Source organism: Mauremys reevesii, linkage group 1 (genome assembly GCF_016161935.1).
Source record: "Mauremys reevesii isolate NIE-2019 linkage group 1, ASM1616193v1, whole genome shotgun sequence".
Classification (NCBI taxonomy): domain Eukaryota; kingdom Metazoa; phylum Chordata; order Testudines; family Geoemydidae; genus Mauremys; species Mauremys reevesii.
Window position 1 is genome coordinate 26,189,311 of NC_052623.1, and position 21,869 is coordinate 26,211,179.

Below are 21,869 nucleotides of genomic sequence, written 5' to 3' on the forward strand. Positions count from 1 at the left end.
GAAAGTAAACATTTAGTGGAAAGTTTCACTCCTATTTTATTGACCAAGAGTTAGTAGTCAGGTTCATGTATGAGGCGAATGCAAATACTATACTAAAGGCAACTTCAAGTGGAAACCATCTGTCAGGGTTCCCCCCCACTCTGAACTCTGGCGTAAAGATGTGGGGACCTACATGAAAGTCCCCCATAGCTTATATTTTACCAGCTTAGGTTAAAACTTCCCCAGGGCACGAATTCCTTTCCTTGTCCTTGGACGGTATTGCTGCCACCACCAAGTGATTTATACAAAAATTCAGGGAAGAGTCACTTGGAATCCCTATCCCCCCAAAATATCCCCCCAAGCCCCTTCACCCCCTTTCCTGGGGAGGCTTGAGAATAATATACCAACCAATTGGTTAGCAATGTGAGCACAGATTGTCTTTAGGACACTGAAAATCAATCAGGTTCTTAAAAGAAGAACTTTATTTATAAAGAAAAAGTAAAAGAATCACACCTACAAAATCAGGATGGAAGGTAACTTTACAAGGTAAATAAAAAGATTTAAAACACAGAGGACTCCCCTCTGGACTCAGCTTCACCGTTACAAAACAGTAATGAAACTACCTCTTTAGCATACGGAAAATTCACAAGATAAAACAAAAGATAACTTAATGCATTTCCTTGCCTACCTACAATTTCTGTTATTTTAGATGGATCATTCCAGGTATATTTTCAGGAGATGTTGTACCTGTTTGGTCTCCGGAGAGGGAACAAACAGAGAGAACCACAAACAAATCTCACCCCACCCCCCAGATTTGAAAGTATCTTCTTTCCTCATTGGTCCTTCTGGTCAAGTGCCAACTAGGTGATCTGAGCTACTTAACCCCTTACAGGTAAAGCGATTCAGTACAGCTGCCAAGGAAGGATTTTATGCTACCCTTTTCTTTATATTTATGACACCATTGGTGAGTGTCTTTTATTGCTCCTTATTTTACATAAAGGTCTGAAAGTTTCTGATTTTTACATTTTTCTTTCCTTGCCTTTTCCTCCTTGCTATCAAGTCTTGGTTTTCCTGGTTATGCTGTTGATAAAAACCTAGAGATGTGGAGCTGCATAAATCCTTAGGTGATTTTTGTTTTGTTTTTGTTGTTTTAAAGCTCTTCTTTCCACTGTTTAGTTAAATATGAGTTAATGGCAAATTAAAATATTAAGCAGTCTGAATAAAAATAATGCCTCTTTTTAACGAACTCGTACCAACTGTCCTGTTTGTAGGCAGTCTCATGAATAGATGTGGAGGCCATATTAGCAAAATGGGGCCCTGGAACTAGGTAGAGAATCTAGGCACTATTATAATGAAAGCAATACACAGAATAGTATCCCGCTACTGCCTCCATTGTGGGGGGATGTGTGCGACATGAATCTCCAAAGGGGGACTAACAGCAGAGAAGAAATGCCTCCTATGTCAGGGTTTAGGCAAGTTCCATATACAGATATGAATCTTTGTGAAAAAAGTAGGTATTTAAATATTTTAGCATAATTCTCATGTTCCTTATTATTGGAATCAGAATTGCCAAGCAACCTAACAGCAAGTCTAGAGCACTACAGAACCCTTTAATGTAGGGGATAAAGAGCAATATAATACTTAAAGTGAAGACAGCATAAAATTCCACAGATCACAATAAAGTGGGTGTGCAACATTCTGAGTGACATCCAAGAACATGGTACATGGTGCAAACATCACGGTGCCCAGTTTTCTCACAGTGTGGATTTTCATACCTATGTCTTTACCGATACCTACTCAAACAATCCCAAAGTGTTTGAGTCATTTTCACCAGAAAACCTTAGGAAGACTGTGAACTTATAGGAATAGCATTATACATATGAAAATACCTATCATCTACTACTGCAATTCCAATGCCAGAATTATAGGTGCTTGGGCAGGTATAAACACCATGAAAGTTATTATTTATTTGTATTACCATGACTAGGATCCTTAGTCATGGTCAAGGACCCTGTTGTAGTAGGTGCCACACAAACAAAATATGGACCCTGCCCCAAAGAGACAACAGATAAATGCAGACAGACTGCTGTGAGGGGGTGTTACAAGGAAACAACGAGACAATATTAGTCAGCATCACCCAAAGATTTGGATTTAAATCTGCATGGAGGGGCTCCAAGAGGTAGAGATTAAATATTCTTACTTTTTTTTACAACTAATATCCTAACTGAAAGAAAACATAGTTCATCTGTCTGAAAGATAAAACTGGAACAACTCTACCCTGCCATAACGCTGTCCTCGGGAGCCAAAAAATCTTACCGGGTTATAGGTAAAACCACATTATACCGAACTTGCTTTGATCCGTCAGAGTGCGCAGCCCTGCCCCGCCCGGAGTGCTGCTTTACCGCGTTATATCCAAATTTGTGTTATATTGGGTCACGTTATATCCTGGTAGAGGTGTATTAAAAGAATGAATCTTAAAGCTTCTGAAATCTGCCACATCTCCTCAAACCTCCTGAAGTAGTATCAAAATGTATATTACTAGTTCCTCAAAATTCCTTTCATGTTCCACAGTAATTGTTACAAGAAAAGTTCATTCACTGAAAGGCACATGCATTTCATCAACCTCCAAGAATATGCTGCCATAAACGGTTTGAGAGAGGAAGCATCATTTGCAACATTTTTTAGTGACAATAGGAAGCTATAAAAAGAACCTAGTTGTGTTTCAGGGCAAATATGCTTTAGAGAGATATTATCACATCTCCTAGAGATTTCTCTCCCTAGATCAATCATTGTCTTGATGGGTAAAAAGACATAGTCTGCTTCTGGTCAGCTCATTAGTTCTTATTGCCCTGAGAAATACTTCTGGTAGAAAAAAAGAAAAGAAAAGAGTTCCTGTGTACTTTGGGTCTGATCCAAAGCCCACGGGAGCCTTCCCACTGATTCCAAGAGCATCAGATCAGGCCTTTACAAGTGTTATGTCTCAATGAAACAAAAGTAATAGAAATATACTTTTATTAAGGTTTTGGGTAGCCCCAAATTCTCTGTAAAAATCAGGGGGTAATAAAAAAAAAGAAAAATCAGTGTGGACATGTAACAACATACTATCAAGCAGTGGGACAAAGGCATTTTGGAATAAACAGTTTCTTAATTAAACTACTCATACGTGTAAGTATTTGAAGGATTTGGGCCCTAATTTTTTCTTTACTACTTTTTCCAGCATCTTACACAATAGGGTCCTGACAGATGGGACTCTACATGCCATAAAAGGCCAGAATGTATACTAAGTAACAAATGGCTATCAAGAAACAACAGTGTTCATGTTTAAACTTTGTAATGTTGCATTAGGCACTAGGGCTCTAATTCATCAAGTCACATAAAAACACGCCTATTGACAAGGGCACTACTCACATGCTTAAAGTTAGGCATGTGCTTAAGTAACTTGTTGAATTAGAACCAAAATGGGAGAATCTTTAGGTATGTCCTTTATCACCCTACATGATCTTCACTTTCTGCCAAAAGCCCTCAAACCCCGTTCATCCGCAGCCTAACCCCTTGCCCCAGCCTGGAGCACCCTCCTTCACTCCAAATCCCTCATCCGTGGCCCCACACCAGAGCCCCTACCCCCTGCCTCAGCCCAGAGTTCCCTCCCCTACTCCAAACCCCTCAGGTCCACCCTCCTCCTGGAGCCCCCTCCTGCACCCTGAACTCCTCATTTCTGGCCCCGCACTGGAGCCTGCACCCCAACTCTATGAGCCAACCCGGTGAAAATGAACAAGTGAGTGAGGGTGGGGAGAACGAGCGACAGAGGATGGAATTAGCAGGCGCGAGGCCTCGGAGAAGGGGTGGGGCAGAGGGCGAGGCAAAGGTGTTGGATTTTGTGCAAGTAGAAAGTTGGCAACTCTAGCCCAAATGGGGTAGGGGAGGCAGGTAACAAAGAATGAGTGAGGCTGGAAGGGAGTCTGGGGAGGTAGCAAACTGTGAGGGGGGACATTTTTGCCTAAACAGTTAGCATTTGCCACACAAAAGCAGCTGAAAAGAGGGTCTATAATGGGAAGTGTTGGGCAACCTTGTTATGAGCCCTACCTATAATTAATATTCATAGACAATGAAGAATTTCTAAACTGTTGCCCATTTAAGGTTTGGGGATTAATTTGTTTTGTGCTTTGTTTATAATTACTGAGTTCATTAACAGCTGCTTTTCTAACATGAACGATAGTTTGATGTTAAAATGTGCCTATTTAGTCACAGATGTTTGAAAGTTCATATATTACAGAGATATAACTATAATTCATGTATAGGTTCTTACTGCTACTAGACTTGCACTGAATTTCAGATGAATTCAGATTTGAATGAAATTTTGTAATTTTGAATAAGCAATTGCAAAAAATAAAACGAGCAAAGACATTCTATAGCTGCATGCTATATGCTATTAGGATTTCCATTCAAGTGCAAGAAATACAAACAATGGTATATTCAAAATTTGGATAAGACTGACATTTGGAAAGGTGAAATGAAGAACTGTAAAAACTGTGCAAAATTTTACTGATAAAGTAATTCTGGCCCCTTTGCTCTCCTGTAATAAGTACACTGGAATTACAGCATAACTGCAAGACAACTTTAGGTTTCTGAGCTAGTCCCAGTTTGACTAACACGTTTTTTAACTAAAAAAAAAAAGGTCCAACAGGGTCAAGTTCTGAACTCCTCTGGGTTTATACAGCCCTTATTTTCCAAAGTGGAAAAAATGGATCAGAAATAGGATGTTAACTAATAAGTTAGGACAAAACCAGAACAATCCTTCAGTGTAGCCACTTTGAAATTTGCTTGTATTTTCTTTGCTTGCACACATTGCACAATGTGTGTTGGTTTTATTATTTTGTGTGTTTGTGTTCTGCACTCTCCTTCATTATAGATTGGTTCTGTATACTGAGCTGAAAGAATGTATTCCCTGCCGTGTTGCCACTGCTCATTTTAAAATTTTCCCTGTAGTGTTGGGTGTGAGGATATTGTTTGCATGGGTGGATATAACATGCAGGTAGCAGCTTTGAACCCAAAATTGATTCCAGTCTGAGAGACTTGTACAGTAAGAACTGACTTTGTTAGATCTTGGAAAAATGCATTTGTTACGGTGAAATTCTTTCTGGAATCTGAGCCTATCACCACTGTTTGTTAACAACACACAGTAACCTCTGAAAAGCTCTTCACAAAAGAGTAAGGCTAAAAATTGAGCATTAATTTTTCTATTTTTAAAAAATAAAATGACATTCCTATTAAGTAATAGTAACTTTTAACCATCTGACAGCAATGCCCAGCACATGCTAGGTGCTGTACAGAAACACCCTAAAATACCTCCAATTTAAAAAAAAGACACACAGATAAACAGATGAAGGGTTGAGACAATATGTTTCCCCTCCATCTGATACTAGAAATTCAGACACAGACTTATATAGCTGGAAATTTCTTCAGAAAAAAAAATTCCAAATCAAAACAAAAACTCTTGGTATTAGTAATATTTGCTGATCTGCAAATAAAACTCTTCAAGTTTTACAGCTGCACCGGGAAAAGGGAAAGTCACAATAAATCCACAATATTTTTCAAAAGAAAGTTAGTTTTGATTTGTTAAAACTTTGTTGCATAGAAAAATTCTGTATGTGAATTACTACTTTGCACTGTATGTCTCCAGACTTTATTACCTTCCCTAATCTGTGCAAGTGGGAAAGAATTAAACCACACAATCCATTTAGCATTTAAAAAATAGATAAATATATTTAAAGAAACATTCTGTGCATACATTTGACTAATGTTTTGTGTATCTGATAATGCAGTGAAGAGAATTTTATGGGAGAGGCGGGAGGTGGCGGGGGAGGGGGAATCAAGATAGACCAGGCTGTAAGTTCAACTGTTTACAAAAAGAGGAAACAAAATATCATACTTACATAGGGAATTGTGTCCAAGGTGTCTGTGTTGACAATTATAGGGGCGGGACTAGCCTGAGAGAAAAAGAAAGGGGGGGGAACAAATTTAAATACTTGAAACTATTAAATATTCAAATCACAGTAACATGAAATTCAGAGCTAGCACCCTTACCTCCCTTGAATGCTCAAGGAACAATGGTATGTGCCTTGGGTATCTCTGATTTCACTGGCATTTGAGGTCAGTAGGAGGTACTCAGTACCTTGCCGGATTGTGCCCAAAGAGCCTGATCTAACGTCCACCAAGTCAATAGGAATCTTTCCATTAACTTCAATGGTCTTTGGATTAGGCTCTAACTGCACAAGAGGTAGACATTGACTGGTTAGCATTGTATGAAATGGGGAGTTCTGGGGTCTCAGGGCTCTATGTAAACATGAGTTTGTTTGTTTCAACTCCCATTGTGTACATACTCCAAGCCTTGCACATGAGCAAAATGAATTTAATGATGAAACCCACATCCAGGCAAATTTAAAGCAGTTTCAAGTTTCACTAGAAGCACTGAGCACAGCTCTACCATCAAGTACCGTTTTTAGCCTAGCATTTCACAGCCCAAGAAGCAGTCACCCTACCCGCCCCACCCAAAAAAGAGCATTCATGCAGTAATTCAAGTGCTTTCATGTAACCATATGGTTTTTAACCTTTCAGTTTCATGATGTAGGAGAAATACTTCCATCTAAAAAGAAATTATAGGTTATATGCAACCACATTTAACATTTGCTTAAATTATTTCCCGTTATACAATTGTTCAATCACAGGGAATACACATATTTTGGTACTCTGAAGTAGGTGCAATTCAGCTGATGACCTGTCTTCATCTATTACAGTATTGTATGGTTTGATATTAAAAAACAATTTCTAAATATCTGAAAATAGGCATTCTCTGTGACTACCTTTCATCCAGTTATCCTCGCTGGCCCTCGGTAGCTTTAGTTAGCTTAAAGTAATATATACACGTTTCAGAATCTTTTTCATTTAGATTGTTATAATTTCAGTTATAGGCCATGCAGGAAAGATTTATAATGTGTAACCGCTGAGTTTAAAAATACAGACCTTTCATGTCTACCTGCAACTTAACTTTAGCTTTCATGAATGTTCAACTCAATACTGAATATCAATTCTTATGTCTATATTATAAATAGAAAAAAGATGTTTTTCAAGATAATACTGGTGTCTCTGTCGACCTTTAGATTTCATTGAAATCCTGGTGTTACTTCTCCATATTGATTAACCTTAAGATCAAATAGTCAGGGCAAAATAAATCTAGCGTAGTTTCCTCAGCTCTTTTATTATTTACAATCTCCAGAATTAAAATGCCTTGTCATTCCCTAATCAAGCAATATTTGTTAAGCTACAGGAATCAATCAGCAGCCATATTTTTCTCATCACTTCTCCACTCTTGCAAGTAACTCAGGCCCTAATTACAAAAATTGCAGCAATGTATTCATTTTTCTGACAGAACTTTTAAGAAGTTTCTCAGAAAACAATGCAAGTGATGAAGAAGCGTAGGGACATTATAAAATAAGTTTAGTTAAAGACTTGGAATTTCTTTGGAGAACTCCTCAACTGCTCCTGTAATCATGTAACCTGAAATGACAATGGAGCACGTCCATCCATAAAGAACTTTCTTGGTCCTGTTTTAGGAACTCAGACTTCTGTTGATAGGTGCACAAACTGTTGAAAGATAAGGTGTGCCTGCACTATGCAAAACAAATACTTTCCAGACAACTGAAGGGCCTGATATCCGAGAGCATTTTAGTTGAAAGGACCCCTGGAATTTTCTATGGATGGCAAGTGATAAGTGATGAGAGATAGATATAAAACCCAAAAGACTCCAAAGTGGGGGGATGACTTGTTTATTGGGGTCTGTTCCTCTTATTTTTCACTCCAAGTTGCAGGTCCAATGGGTATCAAGCCACCTGGGCCTCAAAACATGGGGATTCTTGTGTTTTGATAATGTAACCTTAGCTATCTGGGACATGGTCCTGCCTGCTCATTGCACACTTCCTTCACTGATCCTGCTATTGGGAGGAGAAGAACCTTGCCTTTCAAAATGACCATGCCTCCAGTGTTTTCTAGCAGATAGGGATTGAGACAAGGAAACGAAAGCTATCTGGTTCTATTCCCAATTTTGCCACTTGACTTGCTGTGTGACCTTAGGCAAGTCACCTAACTGCTCTGCCTGGGTTTCCTAAGTTATAAAATGGATCTTGTGATTCTTATTTGCCTTTGAAAAAGATGCTGAAATCAACAGATGACAAGCAGTAGATAAGTGCTAAGAACTATTATATTTTAAATAATGAACAGTTAGTCCTGGAGTTTCAAAAATGCGCTTCTTCTACTGGCAACCTCCTGCTCAGCAGGATGAACTCCACTAATGAGTTAATATAACTCCTTTAGGACAGAGGGATTATTAGGGTTCCAGTACTCTAGGTACTGGATTTTAGAGACAGTGACAGAGAAGCATATTGAATCGATTCAGGGGTTAGGAAAAGTTAAATCAACCCAGACATTTCCAGAACACTTTCCCTCTATGTCTCCAATCCTGTTCCTCATCTAGATATTTAACTTTTGATTCCACTATCTGCCAAGACTGATGTCAACTTACTGCTTCATCCCTGCTGCACCTGAATAGGACCTTTTCCTCTCACTGACTGACTGGAGAAACTGCTTCCACCCAGACTATACCAGTACTTGGAAGCCAAGACAGCATACTTACAGCTGCAGTGCCCGACTGGTATCAAACAGTTGGGAAAAATATTGGGAAAGAGGAGATAGAAGTTTTTTTAAGGACATGAACATAGGAGACATTCCTCCCATAAATATACTCAGGAATTTCCAGCTCCAGTCAGTCAAGTTGTCTGGTCATTTTAGCACCAAAGGCATTATTAGAAAGCATAGTAAAATAAACCTGAACCATTAACAGGGAGAGTACAAAGCTACACAGTCTTGTTCATGAGCATTTTTTCTGTACAGCATCCTCAGAGAGTCATAGACTTTAAGGTCAGAAGGGACTAATATGATCGTCTAGTCTGACCTCCTGCACAACGCAGGTCGCAGAATCTCACCCACCCACTCCTGTAACAAACCCCTAACCTATGTCTGAGCCACTGAAGTCCTCAAATCATGGTTTAAAGACTTCAAGGTGCAGAGAATCCTCCAGTAAGTGACCTGTGCCCCACGCTGCAGAGGAAGGTGAAAAACCCCCAGGGCCTCTGCCAATGTGCCCTGGAGGAAAATTCCTTCCTGACCCCAAATATGGCGATCAGCTAAACCCTGAGCATGTGGGCAAGACTCACCAGCCAGATACCCAGGAAAGAATTCTCTGTAGTAACTCAGATCCCACACTCATTAATTGACCTTCTCTAAATATTGTATGCTATGCTTATACTCATCAGGCAAGATGAATTCTGATTCCAGTCTAAGTACTAGTTTTAGCTTGGTTGGCCTTGGTTTAGATACAGTGTTAATGTAATATATTGTCTGTTTTTAACTAATTTTAATTCTATTCAGAACACACAGCATTTCCAGTTCTGTTTAGTCCTGGTGCATAATGCAATATTCCACAGGGGTGGAAGGGATGGAGTGGGGGTGGGGCCTGGGCGGAGCACAGAAACTTGGCACTTTTGTCCCAGGACCCGGACTCCCCATGGAACATCCCGGGCTGGGGTCACACCAAAATGCAGCCACATGGTTTAGCGTCTATTTCATCAAAAGATGTGGAAAGGAGACCACCACTGAATACGGTGACAAGTATGTGACCCTTAATCTAGAGATGCTATTGTCCTGACAATACCTTTAAGTGAATTGATCCGAGGTCTGATATGCATATCTAATTTTGTCAAGTTGAGATGGTTTGTTTAGGCTTAGCAAGGCACTGATACCTTCATGGACAATGATGAGCAAGACCCTAGAACTATCCAAGATCTATCCTGCATATTCTTTCCAATTTCTTATGCCTCAACCTTCAGCATCTTGGCAATCTACTGTGACATGACTGTTACGAATCTGGACACTGGAGAAAGATCTGGGACTCATGGCTCGTGCCCATTAGCTCTTAAATACCATCAATATCTCTTATTCTGATCCACTTTCAACACTGACAAGATCTGCTGAAGAGTTTCATGTGTCACTCTTCTTCCACATGCCCATGGATGTCATTCTTCATTAAAATGTTTTGGTTGTGGTAGCCCAGCACTCAAACAGATTTAATATCTGATTCAATGAGTATATAATGTCTTCAAGTAAACTAGTGCAAGATTTCTAATGGCCAGCAGTAACATGTGTAACACCCACAAATGCTTCAATGTCCTTAGCGTTCAGATAATCATGGTCTCTTTGTTCCTAATAGAACTTACTGGCTCCAAGAATTCACTGAAAGAAGAAAAGAGACTTAGCTTTTGCTTTCTTTTCTCGCTCTCTCAATTACTTTTCAGAGGACGCTATTTGTTGTAATAATAGCGTATTGTGTTCCAGACAAACTACTTAAATGGAGAAAACTAGTGATTAAGAATACAGAAACATCAACCCAGGCAACAGTGGCTGCAAACACAAGATATTCTGCAGGAGAGATACCACCCAGGGTGACATTCAAAATGTGCAAGAATAAAGCTGATAGAACCTTTTCTGTTTCCATGTTACAGGACAGAACTCCCAAGACCCACAAAACAGCACCACATGAAGGAATTTGCTAAGGCTAGCATCTGAGGTCTCATGAATAATTCTAGTTAGACTCATAACATGTCTATAAGTGATCCATCTCTGAAGTTATTTTCACCCGTGAAACAAACAAAATATGATAAATATGTTTTCCACACAAAGAGCTTACGACCAGTCAAAGCGCTTGCTACCAGAAATAGTCCCATGGAATGCTACTCTAAGAGTAATCCACAGGAGTGAACATGGTATAATTATAGTAATAAGCACTACGTCTGATTAGATGGCTTTTGAAGTACTGGACTCAAAAATTGATAGAGGAACTGGGACTAAGATAATGATACATATATATATAATTTTTGAATTTCTCAGTTTCCGAGTAGGTTTTGTTGTTGTTTTTTAAATAGAGACATTGTCCATGCATAGTCAATTTCCAGTATATTGCAGAGTTTTGTGTGAACGATGCATACATTTAACAGGGAAGAGACAGGGATGAAAGATGACATTTCTGGCAACTGGGTATGGGACAAGTGAATACACAAATGAATATAATCATCATCATTAGGTCTCAGAGCCAACACAATGGGGATGAATGGGACACTTTACACCTCTCAGTGTTATTGTTTCAGGCTGTTTGAAGCCTCAGAAATGTTACCTGCTCAATTTAGGGCACCCCTATGCTCTAGCCAGGGCTCAAGGTGTGACACAGTCAATTCAAGCACCCCCACACTTTCCCTACTAAATTCCCTGAGTTTCACCTAAAGCTGGTTTAATATGTATGTGTGAGGGGAGGGGATGGGGGGGGCGGACAGGGTTGAACAGGTCTCAGGCCTATAGAAAGACAACACTGCATTAGTTTAAACTCAGTTCACTTTTTCAAGGTTTTTGTCAAAACTATAAGAGCTAAAATACATACATACACTCTAGCAGAGAAAGGGTGCAAGCAACCACATGCACAGATTGAGAATTACTTGTGTGTGCATGTGTTGCCACACACACACAATTCTAATTTAAATATACAGATCAAGACTCCACAATTTAAACTTTCAGTCTAAAATATATATTGAGTTTAACCTGACCGTTTGCCACAGAATTGTGCTCCAGAATTCTATATGTAGATGTGAAACAGAAAAAAGTAACTTGTTACTGTATATTACTATCAGACAGTCACTGGCAGAGTAGAAGTAAAGTGCCTCAAGAAAGCCTCAAGGCCTTTCCTTATCAAATGTAAGGAAATGTAATGTATAATGCAGCCTCCATATAAAGCCATTACAACTAAATAATGTATGTCAAAGTTATTACAGAATGTGTATCTTTGAAATTTATTTCCACTTTTAATTTTTTTAAAATATAATTTTCCAATTTTTATAAAAAGCTATTAGCTGTGACATTATCTATCAAGAATAAATTTTGATCTTGGCAGAAACTGACATCTCCATCCAGATCAGCAAGATGCCAATGGGAATAGTTTCTCAAAAAAACCTAAACCAAACCAATCTATATACAGTCAAAGTCCCTCCTCTTCTGATATTGCCTGATAGTGGCTTAAATTAGCAATGATTAACATAATAGCAGTAACTTTATATCCAATATCTGATTCAGTGAAGGACATAAAAATGTCAAAAGAAGAAGTGCTGAAGAATAGGATATATAATTATGATATGTCTATAATTCTGCTCAACATAATCAACAATAAGATTTTAGTTGACTAACTCTCGGGATCTCCGCTTCCTAAGCACACAGAAGAGTAGATCCGTTTGCCTTAAGTTCGGGAACTTAAATGAAACCCGGTAGTGAGAATCACACAGGTTTCTGACCACTGTGTCTCAGCAGGCTAGTGTGACAGAAATTGGTTCAGCCGTCTCACACTAGGGCCTCAATTTACTAAAGCATCCCTAGCCATGATCCTGCATTATTAGGGACCCATTCAGGAAGGATGCTTAAACACACGCTTAACTTTGAATGCATGCTCACGTTGTTCTGAAAAATCAATGGCACTTAAACATGGATGGTTAAACTTAAGCACCTGTTTAGTTGCTTTCTTGAATTCAGGAACCTGAGTCCCAAGATCTACAGAGTAGGAATATATGCAATATGGTTTCTTTAGAGATGTATCACATCAAAATCTTGACACCTGATAATGAAGTTGAAGTTTTCATGTAGTTTATAAAAAAATTAATACAAGATGATGCATGCTGGAAAAAATCTGATTTGGCACTGCAAATATTCAAGTGGCAAAAAATCCCTACTGGAAGAAGTTATCTAAATATCACCAAAGTAATCAAAACTGACAAATCCATTAATATGACCATTTTTAAAGAGGTGTATTCTAAGCATTTTATTTTATTGTTTCCATAATTTTTATTATTTTTCCAGGCAACAGAAAGGTGTTTTACAGAATAGTACATCAAGTTAATGTACAATACAATATTGTCTAGTTTGTCTAACATACTTTTTCATTACATAAACAATAAAAAGTTTCTTTAACAGTTTTTTAGCTTTTGCAATCAGCTATAATGCCCTCTGATTTCCAGGGCATGTTTACACTGCAGCTGGGAACATGGCTCCCAGTGGGGCTAGACAGACTTGCACTAGCTTCAGGGCTGGATTAACATACAGGCAAACTAGGCACATAACTAGGGCCAAAATTCATAGGGGGGGCAGTTTAAAAAAAAATCTATTTGACTTTTCATGTCTCCCATTACTAGCCCGAGTCTCTGCTGGAGCCATAAATGTCCACACTGCTATTTTTATGTGTTAGCTTGAGCAATCCTAGAGTGAGTCTTGCTACCCACGCTGGAAGGCATACTGCCATCTGCTGTGTAAATGTATCACGAGGCTTTTAAATGGTGAAAGGCCCATAGAGTGAGGCCTGGTCTACACTAGGCGTTTAAATCGGTTTTAGGATCGTAAAACCGATTTAACGCCACACCCGTCCACACTAGGAGGCACCTTATATCGATTTTAATGGCTCTTTAAATCGGTTTCTGTACTCCTCCCCGACAAGAGGAGTAGCGCTAATATCGGGATTAACATATCGGAATAGGGTTAGTGTGGCCGCAAATCGACGGTATTGGCCTCCGGGCGGTATCCCGCAGTGCACCACTGACCGCTCTGGACAGCATTCAGAACTCGGATGCACTGGCCAGGTAGACAGGAAAATCCCCGTGAACTTTTGAAATTAATTTCCTGCTTCCCCAGCGTGGAGAGCTCATCAGCACAGGTGACCACGCACAGCTCATCTGCACAGGTAACAATGCAGTCTCCTGAGAATCGAAAAAGAGCCCCAGCATGGACTGGTACGGGAGGTACTGGATCTGATCGCTATATGGGGAGAGGATTCAGTGCTAACAGAACTGCGTTCCAAAAGATGAAATGAAAAAGTATTTGAAAGAATTTCTAAGGCTATGACGGATAAAGGCCACAGCAGGGACTCAGTGCAGTGCAGAGTGAAAGTTAAGGAGCTCAGACAAGCCTACCAGAAAACCAAAGAAGCAAACGGAAGGTCCGGGGCAGGTCGAAAAACATGCCGCTTCTATGCTGAGCTGCATGCAATTTTAGGGGGCTGTGCCACAAGTACCCCACCCCACCCCTGACCGTGGATTCCGAGGTGGGGGTTGTAACCTCTGCCATGGCTGAGGATTATGCAGATGGGGAAGATGAAGAAGAGGAGGACGACCTAGCAGAGAGCACACAGCACTCCGTGAACCCCAGCAGCCAGGAGCTTTTTATCACCCTGACTGAATTACCCTCCTCCCAGCCCTCCCAAGCAACTATCCCAGACAATGACGCCATGGAAGGGACCTCTGGTGAGTGTACCTTTGTAAATAGCAAACATTGTTTTTTAAGCAAGCGTTTTTTAATGATTGATTTGCCCTGAGGACTTGGGATGCATTCGCAGACAGTATAGTTACTTAGAAAAGTTTGTTAACATGTCCGGGGATTGAGAGGAAATCCTCCAGGGACATCTCGATGAAGCGCTCCTGTAGGTACTCCAGAAGCTTTTGCAGAAGGTTTCTGGGCAAGGCAGCCTTGTTCCACCCACCATGGTAGGACACTTTACCACGCCATGCATGTAGCAAGTAATCAGGTATCATTGCATGGCAAAGCATAGCAGCGTATGGTCGGTGATTGCTGGCATTCAAGAAGCATCCGTTCTTTATCTCGCTGTGTTATCCTCAGCAAAGTGATATCGTTCAGGATAACCTGGTTAAAAATCAGGAATTTAAGTAAGTGGGATGGCCATTTTCCTACTGGGTTCGTGGACTGCAGCAGCTTAAAAAAAAATCCTTTCCTCCACGTAGCTGCCGGGGAGGAGGAATGAAATGCCGATGATCTTTTTTGTGTTTGGTCAGCGGGGCTTCCCCAAACTACCAGCCACACAGTGGGGGGGGGGAAGGGTGTTGATTAGCAGGGAGCTAGCGTGGTATTAGCCATGCATTGGGGGGAGGGGTAAATCACTGCAGAAGCTGAAAGACAGTGGCTTACCATGGCCGCATGCAAGCTGAATTCTGATGCCTGGACCTGTGTCTGTGAGATCTGTAACTCCAGAGCTGCAGGCACTCACTATTAAGATGAAAAATGCGACCTTGTAGGGAAATCACATGTGCTATGTAAGGTGAATAGTGCTGTTCACTGTGAAAGAGTATAACCATTGTTCTGTAAAATGTATCTTTTTAAATATTTCTCTCCCTCATGCAGCTGCAAATTTTTCAAGCATCCCTCCTCCATCCCAAAGGCTAGCACAGATAAGGCGGAGGAAAAAGAAGACGAGAGATGAAATGTTCTCGGATATTATGGAAGTTACACGCAATGAAAGAGCTCATCTGAATGAGTGGAAGGACATGTTATCAAATTACAGGAAAGATGCCAGTGAACTTGAGGACAGGAGAGACACCCGAGATGAGAGGTGGCGGCAGGAAGACCGGCAGGAAAATCAGAGGTGGCGGCAGGAAGATCAGCGGCGGTGGGATGCAACTCTGGGGCTGCTGCGTGATCAAACTGACATGCTCCGGCGTCTGGTGGAGCTTCAGGAACGGCAGCAGGATCATAGAGTGCTGCTGCAGCCCCTGTATAACCACCCTCAACCCTCACCATGTTCCATATCCTCCTCACCCAGATGTGTAAGAACGCGTGGGGGGAGGCTCCGTGCACCCGCCCACTCCACCCCCGTGGACAGCCCAACCAGAAGGCAGTCGTTAATGTGAAAGTTTTTTAATGGCCTTCTCCATCCTTCCTATCCTCCTCCCAAACCACACCCTTACTTCTCTCCCTCTTTTTATAATGAATTAATAAAGAATTCATGGTTTTTAAACGAGAGTGACTTTATTTGCATAAGTAAGCTGTACTCGAAGGGGGAGGGGGAGTTGCTTACAGGGACTGAGTCAATCAAGGGGGTTGGGTGTTCATCAACACACACAGCAGTCACACTGTACCCTGGCCATTGATGAAGCTTGTTTTCAAAGCTTCTCTGATGCGCACCGCTTCCTGGTGTGCTCTTCTAATCTCCCTGGTGTCTGGCTGCGCGTAATCAGCGGCCAGGTGATTTGCCTCAGCCTCCCACCCCGCCATAAAGGTCTCCCCCTTACTCTCACAGAGATTGTGGAGAATACAGCAAGCAGCAATAACATAGGGGACATTGGTTTGGCTGAGGTCTGAGCGAGTCAGTAATGTGCGCCAGCGCGCCTTTAAACGGCCAAATGCACATTCCACCACCATTCTGCACTTGCTCAGCCTGTAATTGAACAGATCCTGACCACTGTCCAGGCTGCCTGTGTATGGCTTCATGAGCCATGGCATCAAGGGGTAGGCTGGGTCCCCCAGGATAACGACAGGCATTTCAACATCCCCAACTGTTATTTTCTGGTCTGGGAAGTAAGTCCCTTGCTGCAGCCGTTTAAACAGAGTAGTGCTTCTGAATACGCGAGCGTCATGAACCCTCCCTGGCCATCCCACGTGGATGTTTGTGAAACGTCCCTTGTGATCCACCAGTGCTTGCAGCACCATTGAAAAGTACCCCTTCCGGTTTACGTACTGGGTGCCCTGGCGCTCCGGTGCCAAGATAGGGATATGGGTTCCATCTATCGCCCCCCCACAGTTAGGGAATCCCAGTGCAGCAAAGCCATCCACTAAGGCCTGCACGTTTCCTAGAGTCACAACCTTTCGTAGCAGCAGCTTAGTGATTGCTTTGGCTACTTGCATCACAGCAGCCCCCACAGTAGATTTTCCAACTCCAAATTGATTCCCGACTGACCGGTAGCTGTCTGGCGTTGCAAGCTTCCACAGGGCTATCGCCACTCGCTTCTCTACTGTGAGGGCTGCTCTCATCTTGGTATTATGGCGTTTCAGGGCAGGGGCAAGCAAGTCACAAAGTTCCATGAAAGTGCTCTTACGCATGCGAAAGTTTCGCAGCCACTGGGAATCGTCCCACACCTGCAACACAATGCGGTCCCACCAGTCAGTGCTTGTTTCCCGGGCCCAAAATCGGCGTTCAATGGATAGAATCTGCCTCATTACCATCAAGATCTCCAAAGCGCAGGGGCCCGCGGTTTGAGAGAATTCTGTGTCTACATCCTCATCACTGTCATCGCCGCGCTGCCGTATCTGCCTCCTCCTCGCCTCGGTTTGAAGGTCCTGGTTCACCATATACTGCACGAGAGTGCGCGAGGTGTTTAAAACATCCACGATTGCGGTATTGAACTGAGCAGGGTCCATGCTTGCTGTGCTATGGTGTCTGCACAGTTCACCAAGCAAAAAAGGCGCGAAACGGTTGTCTGCTGCTTTCAGGGAGGGAGGGAGGGGTGAGGCTGTACCCAGAACCACCCGCGACAATGATTTTTGCCCCATCAGGCACTGGGATCTCAACCCGGAAATTCCAATGGGCGGGGGAGGCTGCGGGAACTATGGGATAGCTACGGGATAGCTACCCACAGTGCAGTGCTCCAGAAATCGACGCTAGCCTCGGACCGTGGACGCACACCACCGATTTAATGTGTTTAGTGTGGCCGCGCGCAATCGATTTTATATAATCTGTTTTGCTAAACCGGTTTATGTAAATTCGGAATAATCCCGTAGTGTAGACGTACCCTGAGCTTCTCCATTGGTTGTTAGAGGAGCCAGAATTGGGCTGGGCAAGTCAACCCCCCCCCATCCCCACACATAAAGTACTTTTTCCATAGGATGCCAATGGACAATGCCTTGAAGATTTGATAATACTTTGGATATGCTTGTATATATAAATATATAAAATATACCGGTATGCATTTTACGCCTACTTACTGAAAACTCCGAGGTTCTTAACAAAAACAGTTAGAGGCATAATTCAAAAGACATTTTCAAATCCGTGCACCATCACTGTAAGACAGCAAATTATGTCATATAGGGAGAAATTCATAGGAGAAATAATTAAAGCACCTGCATATCTTAAATTAATATAGAGTGATAGAAAATATATCAACATATATATCTTCTACTGCATCATCACTGTCAAATACCCCAGAATTTGGAATATCTTCAAGTTTATGTTTGTTCTAATGCGCCCCTTCTGGAATATGTAATTGATTGATATCTGGAACAGATGCAAAACCTCTTGGGTGAAAATCACAGTCTAACTGAAGTCAATAAGAAAATTCCAAATGACTTCAATGGAGCCAGGATTTCACCCATGTTTCTACTCTTTTATTTCAGTCTACCTTTTATGTTCTTGTTAAATATGTCTTCTCTATTTCAGTGAGACTGTTTTGTTTTTACTAATTCAGTAGAAATTATATTAAAGTTATAAACAAAAAAATCAGTGACAAATCATGTATTCATTTTTAATTTATTCAGTATGCATCTGGATCAAATAGAAATGCACTAATCAGCCTTGCAGTGAATGAAGATAAAAACTCTGCTTCTGACTGAAGGAACCCCTCCCCCACAAATCTTCATCTCTTCAAAATCAAAGGCTGCATTGCCCATGACATTACTTTTTGCTGGTAATCTTTAAAGGTAATGGTGTACTAGACTTTCAAAGCAACAACCCAACATACTATTTTGCTGTATTTTTCACAGCCTGAAGTACCTGAAGATTAAGTGTCACCTTTATTCCTTTACTAACAGGAATTTCATGGGGATGAAAAAAAAAGAATTAGACTAAAATCGAGGCAGAATAATAAACAAAAGGAAATGCAAATTTAAAAGTGAAATAGGCAAATGAGTTGGCCAGAATTAGGATCTATTATAGGGGATTTATTACAATATAATAGAATTCCAAAGGATAAAACACATCTGCTTTCAGTATCCAATCAGTTACATTGTACTTCTTACACAGCAAACCAGAAATAATAATATAACTGAACAAGTGCCAACTAGAGCTGACTTGTACTTGGCAATAGTGCAAGGTTGAGAGAATGGGGCTTATTTCCAGTCAACACAAGTGGTGCAACATCTGAGAAAGCAGATTTAGGGGAAGAAAAAAGAATGCAGAAGAAGGTGGTTGACTTTAGAATGGAGAGAGTTTTACAAAGCTTTCCAGGCAAAAGAATGAATAATATGCAGCCAACATTAGTAATAAGTAGGGCTGCGAGTTTGTCACAGAGGTCATAGATTCTGTTGACTTTCTGGGACCTCCGGGACTTCTGCAGCGGCTGGCCCAGGGGCTGCCTGAGCTGCTCAGGCGGCCCCTGGGCCAGCCGCACCAGCCGCTGCTGGGGCAGTCTCAGGCCACCGCAGCTCCCTCCCCCAGCAGTAGCAAGAGTTTGGGTGTAAGAGGGTGCTCAGGGCTGGGGCACAGGAAGTGGTGAGAGCTCTGGGCAGTGCTTACTTCAGGGGCTCTCCCTCAGCTCCTAGGCGGAGGAATGGCCAGACAGCTCCATGCGCTGCCTCCTCCCACAGGCACTGCCCTCGCAGTTCCTATTGGCTGCGGTTCCCAGCAAATGGGAGCTGCGGAGCCGGCACTCGGGCAGAGGCAGCATGCAGAGCTGCCTGGCTGAACCTCTGCCTAGGAGCTGAGGGAGGGTCATGTTGCCGCTTCCGGGGACCTGAGCGGAGCCAGCTAGGGATCCTGCCAGCCCCGCCAACCCTTCCCCACCCCAGAACCAGCAGTGGTCCTGGGCTGCTCCCCCCAGACCGTCTCCCCCACCAGCAGCATGCCCAGGCTGACCCCAACCCCCCAAGATTTAGTCAGGGGTATACAGTACAAGTCATGGACAGGTCACGGGCCACAGGTCACAAGAATGTGAATGTGACTTTTACTAAAAATATCTGAGACTAAAACGTAGCCTTAGTAATAAGTTAGTACTGGGCAGCCAGCAGGAGAAAAGCCAGGGGATGTACTGTCCATAAGAAATGTCATATTAACTCCTTCTTCTGGTTAATTGTGTATATACATATAAAGCTATTTTGCAATATGCCCTTCACTTAACCTACTGAAAGGTTATTTAAGTCATAATAATAGGCAACAGGTGAAATTATTAAGCATGGGATTTAAATATCTACCACAGACTCAAAGTCAAGCTGCCCTGGGCTGTAGCAAATAGAAAGTATTTTAATTTGTGTGTCGGTAAAGTAGTTAATTATCTCAGCCCACTTACAAATCCACAGCATCCTGTGTGGCAGGTATGAAAGTATAAATGAGCTCAACTTTATGGATCACATTCATCACCACACAAACTCTTGTTTCTGTTCACAATGGGTACAAATATTCCTGACATTGAGGGTGTGAAATATGACTTCATGAGTAGCTCGGGGGGGGGGGAATCAGAAGATGAATACTTTGATTAACATGAAATTATGTGGACAACTTAGGTAAAAATCTTGGATGGGTCTGTAGCAATATTTCTCTCTAGTGAATACTGTAAATGGTGGGCTCTGCCATTAAAGCCCCCAATTCTCCAACTCTTCAGGTAGAAGCAATAGCTACCAGGAAGGTGGTGATCATAGATAAATCTAATAAAGAACACATAGCTACTGAATCAAAATGATGTTTCATAAGGCAATTAAGGATTAGGTTGAGGTCCCAGCTAGGAGTAGCATGTCTGATTTGTGGGGAGAGATTCAACAAACCTTTTAGGAATCTTGCCATTGTTGGAAGAGCAAAGAGCGAAAAATCTCCTCTGTTGTTATTGTTATGGAGTGTACTCCAATGGTATTCACAGAAAGACATTATGTTTTCAATTCCAACAGTTAAACCAATACCCTGGGAAGAGGAGAGTGAGTCAGCAAAATCCGACGATTATTACACCAAAGATAATATTTTTTCCATTTCTGGAGGTAAGTATTTCTTGTGGAATCTTTTCTACTATTTAATAACACACGTTGTACCTCAGATGAAGAGAATACCTCTGTTCCAAAGAGCCATTGAGGAACCAAGTTTGGAGCCTCCAAATCTGCAGAGTGTGGTACTCTAGATGACAGAGGGGTCAATGACTAAGAGTCTTGAAGCTTAGCTGACAAACTCCTCCACACTCATTAACAGCTGATGCCAAAGATACTAGCAGGCCATTAGCATACCTAAATTATTGCGGTACAGAAGGCATTGAGCAAGAACCTATGGAGGACTGCTTCGGTACCAATGCAGCTGGTACTGAATGTTTGGCATAGGAGTAAGTCGACTCTGATTCCATTGGTACCATAGGTAGTTGAGTAGTCTTTGGTACCAATGACTTCCATGCTACCAATACGGAATACTGCTCAGGGAGAGGCTTAAACATTTTTCACCAGAACCTCTGCTACTCTTGGTATGGGTACCTGAACTTGGTACTGAGTCTGTCTTAGACAACTGGCGCCTCTTCACCTTTGCAGTACCAGCACCACTCGGAGCCTACATGGAACTTTCCTTGGGACCAGAGGTCTCTGTAGTCATCTTCTGCAACAGTGACCGAGATTTGCTTGTAGATTTACTCCTTACCTCCTCCTGCTTAGAGGCAGATGTCAACACTACTTCTACAGAGGACTTCGTACCTTAGATGTACTCACCTATCTCTCTAGCACGGGTCACTTGCTAGAGGATTCTCTGCACCTTGAAGTCTTTAAACCATGATTTGAGGACTTTAATAGCTCAGATATAGGTTAGGGGTTTGATACAGGAGAGGGTGGGTGAGATTCTGTGGCCTGCGTTGTACAGGTCAGACTAGACGATCATAATGGTCCCTTTTGACCTTAAAGTCTATGAGTCTATGTACTCAATGCTGCAGTACCACCTACCTCTCTAGCAGTCTCCAGTGACTGAGATTTTAATCTGGAATGGGAACTAGCAGTACTGGGAGGTCTATGTAAACTGGGGCGGG

General features: G+C 41.9%; 1 protein-coding gene across 7 annotated transcripts in view; it reads right to left on the reverse strand.

Moving 5' to 3' along the window:
- DLG2 (discs large MAGUK scaffold protein 2) overlaps positions 1–21,869 on the reverse strand; it is a 1,428,123-nt gene that overhangs the window by 533,235 nt on the left and 873,019 nt on the right. For all 7 annotated transcript variants that reach the window (XM_039519937.1, XM_039519936.1, XM_039519928.1 and 4 more), the window contains one exon: positions 5,913–5,966. In XM_039519937.1, coding sequence (XP_039375871.1) covers positions 5,913–5,966 — 54 coding nt within the window. The remainder of the gene's footprint in view (positions 1–5,912; positions 5,967–21,869) is intronic.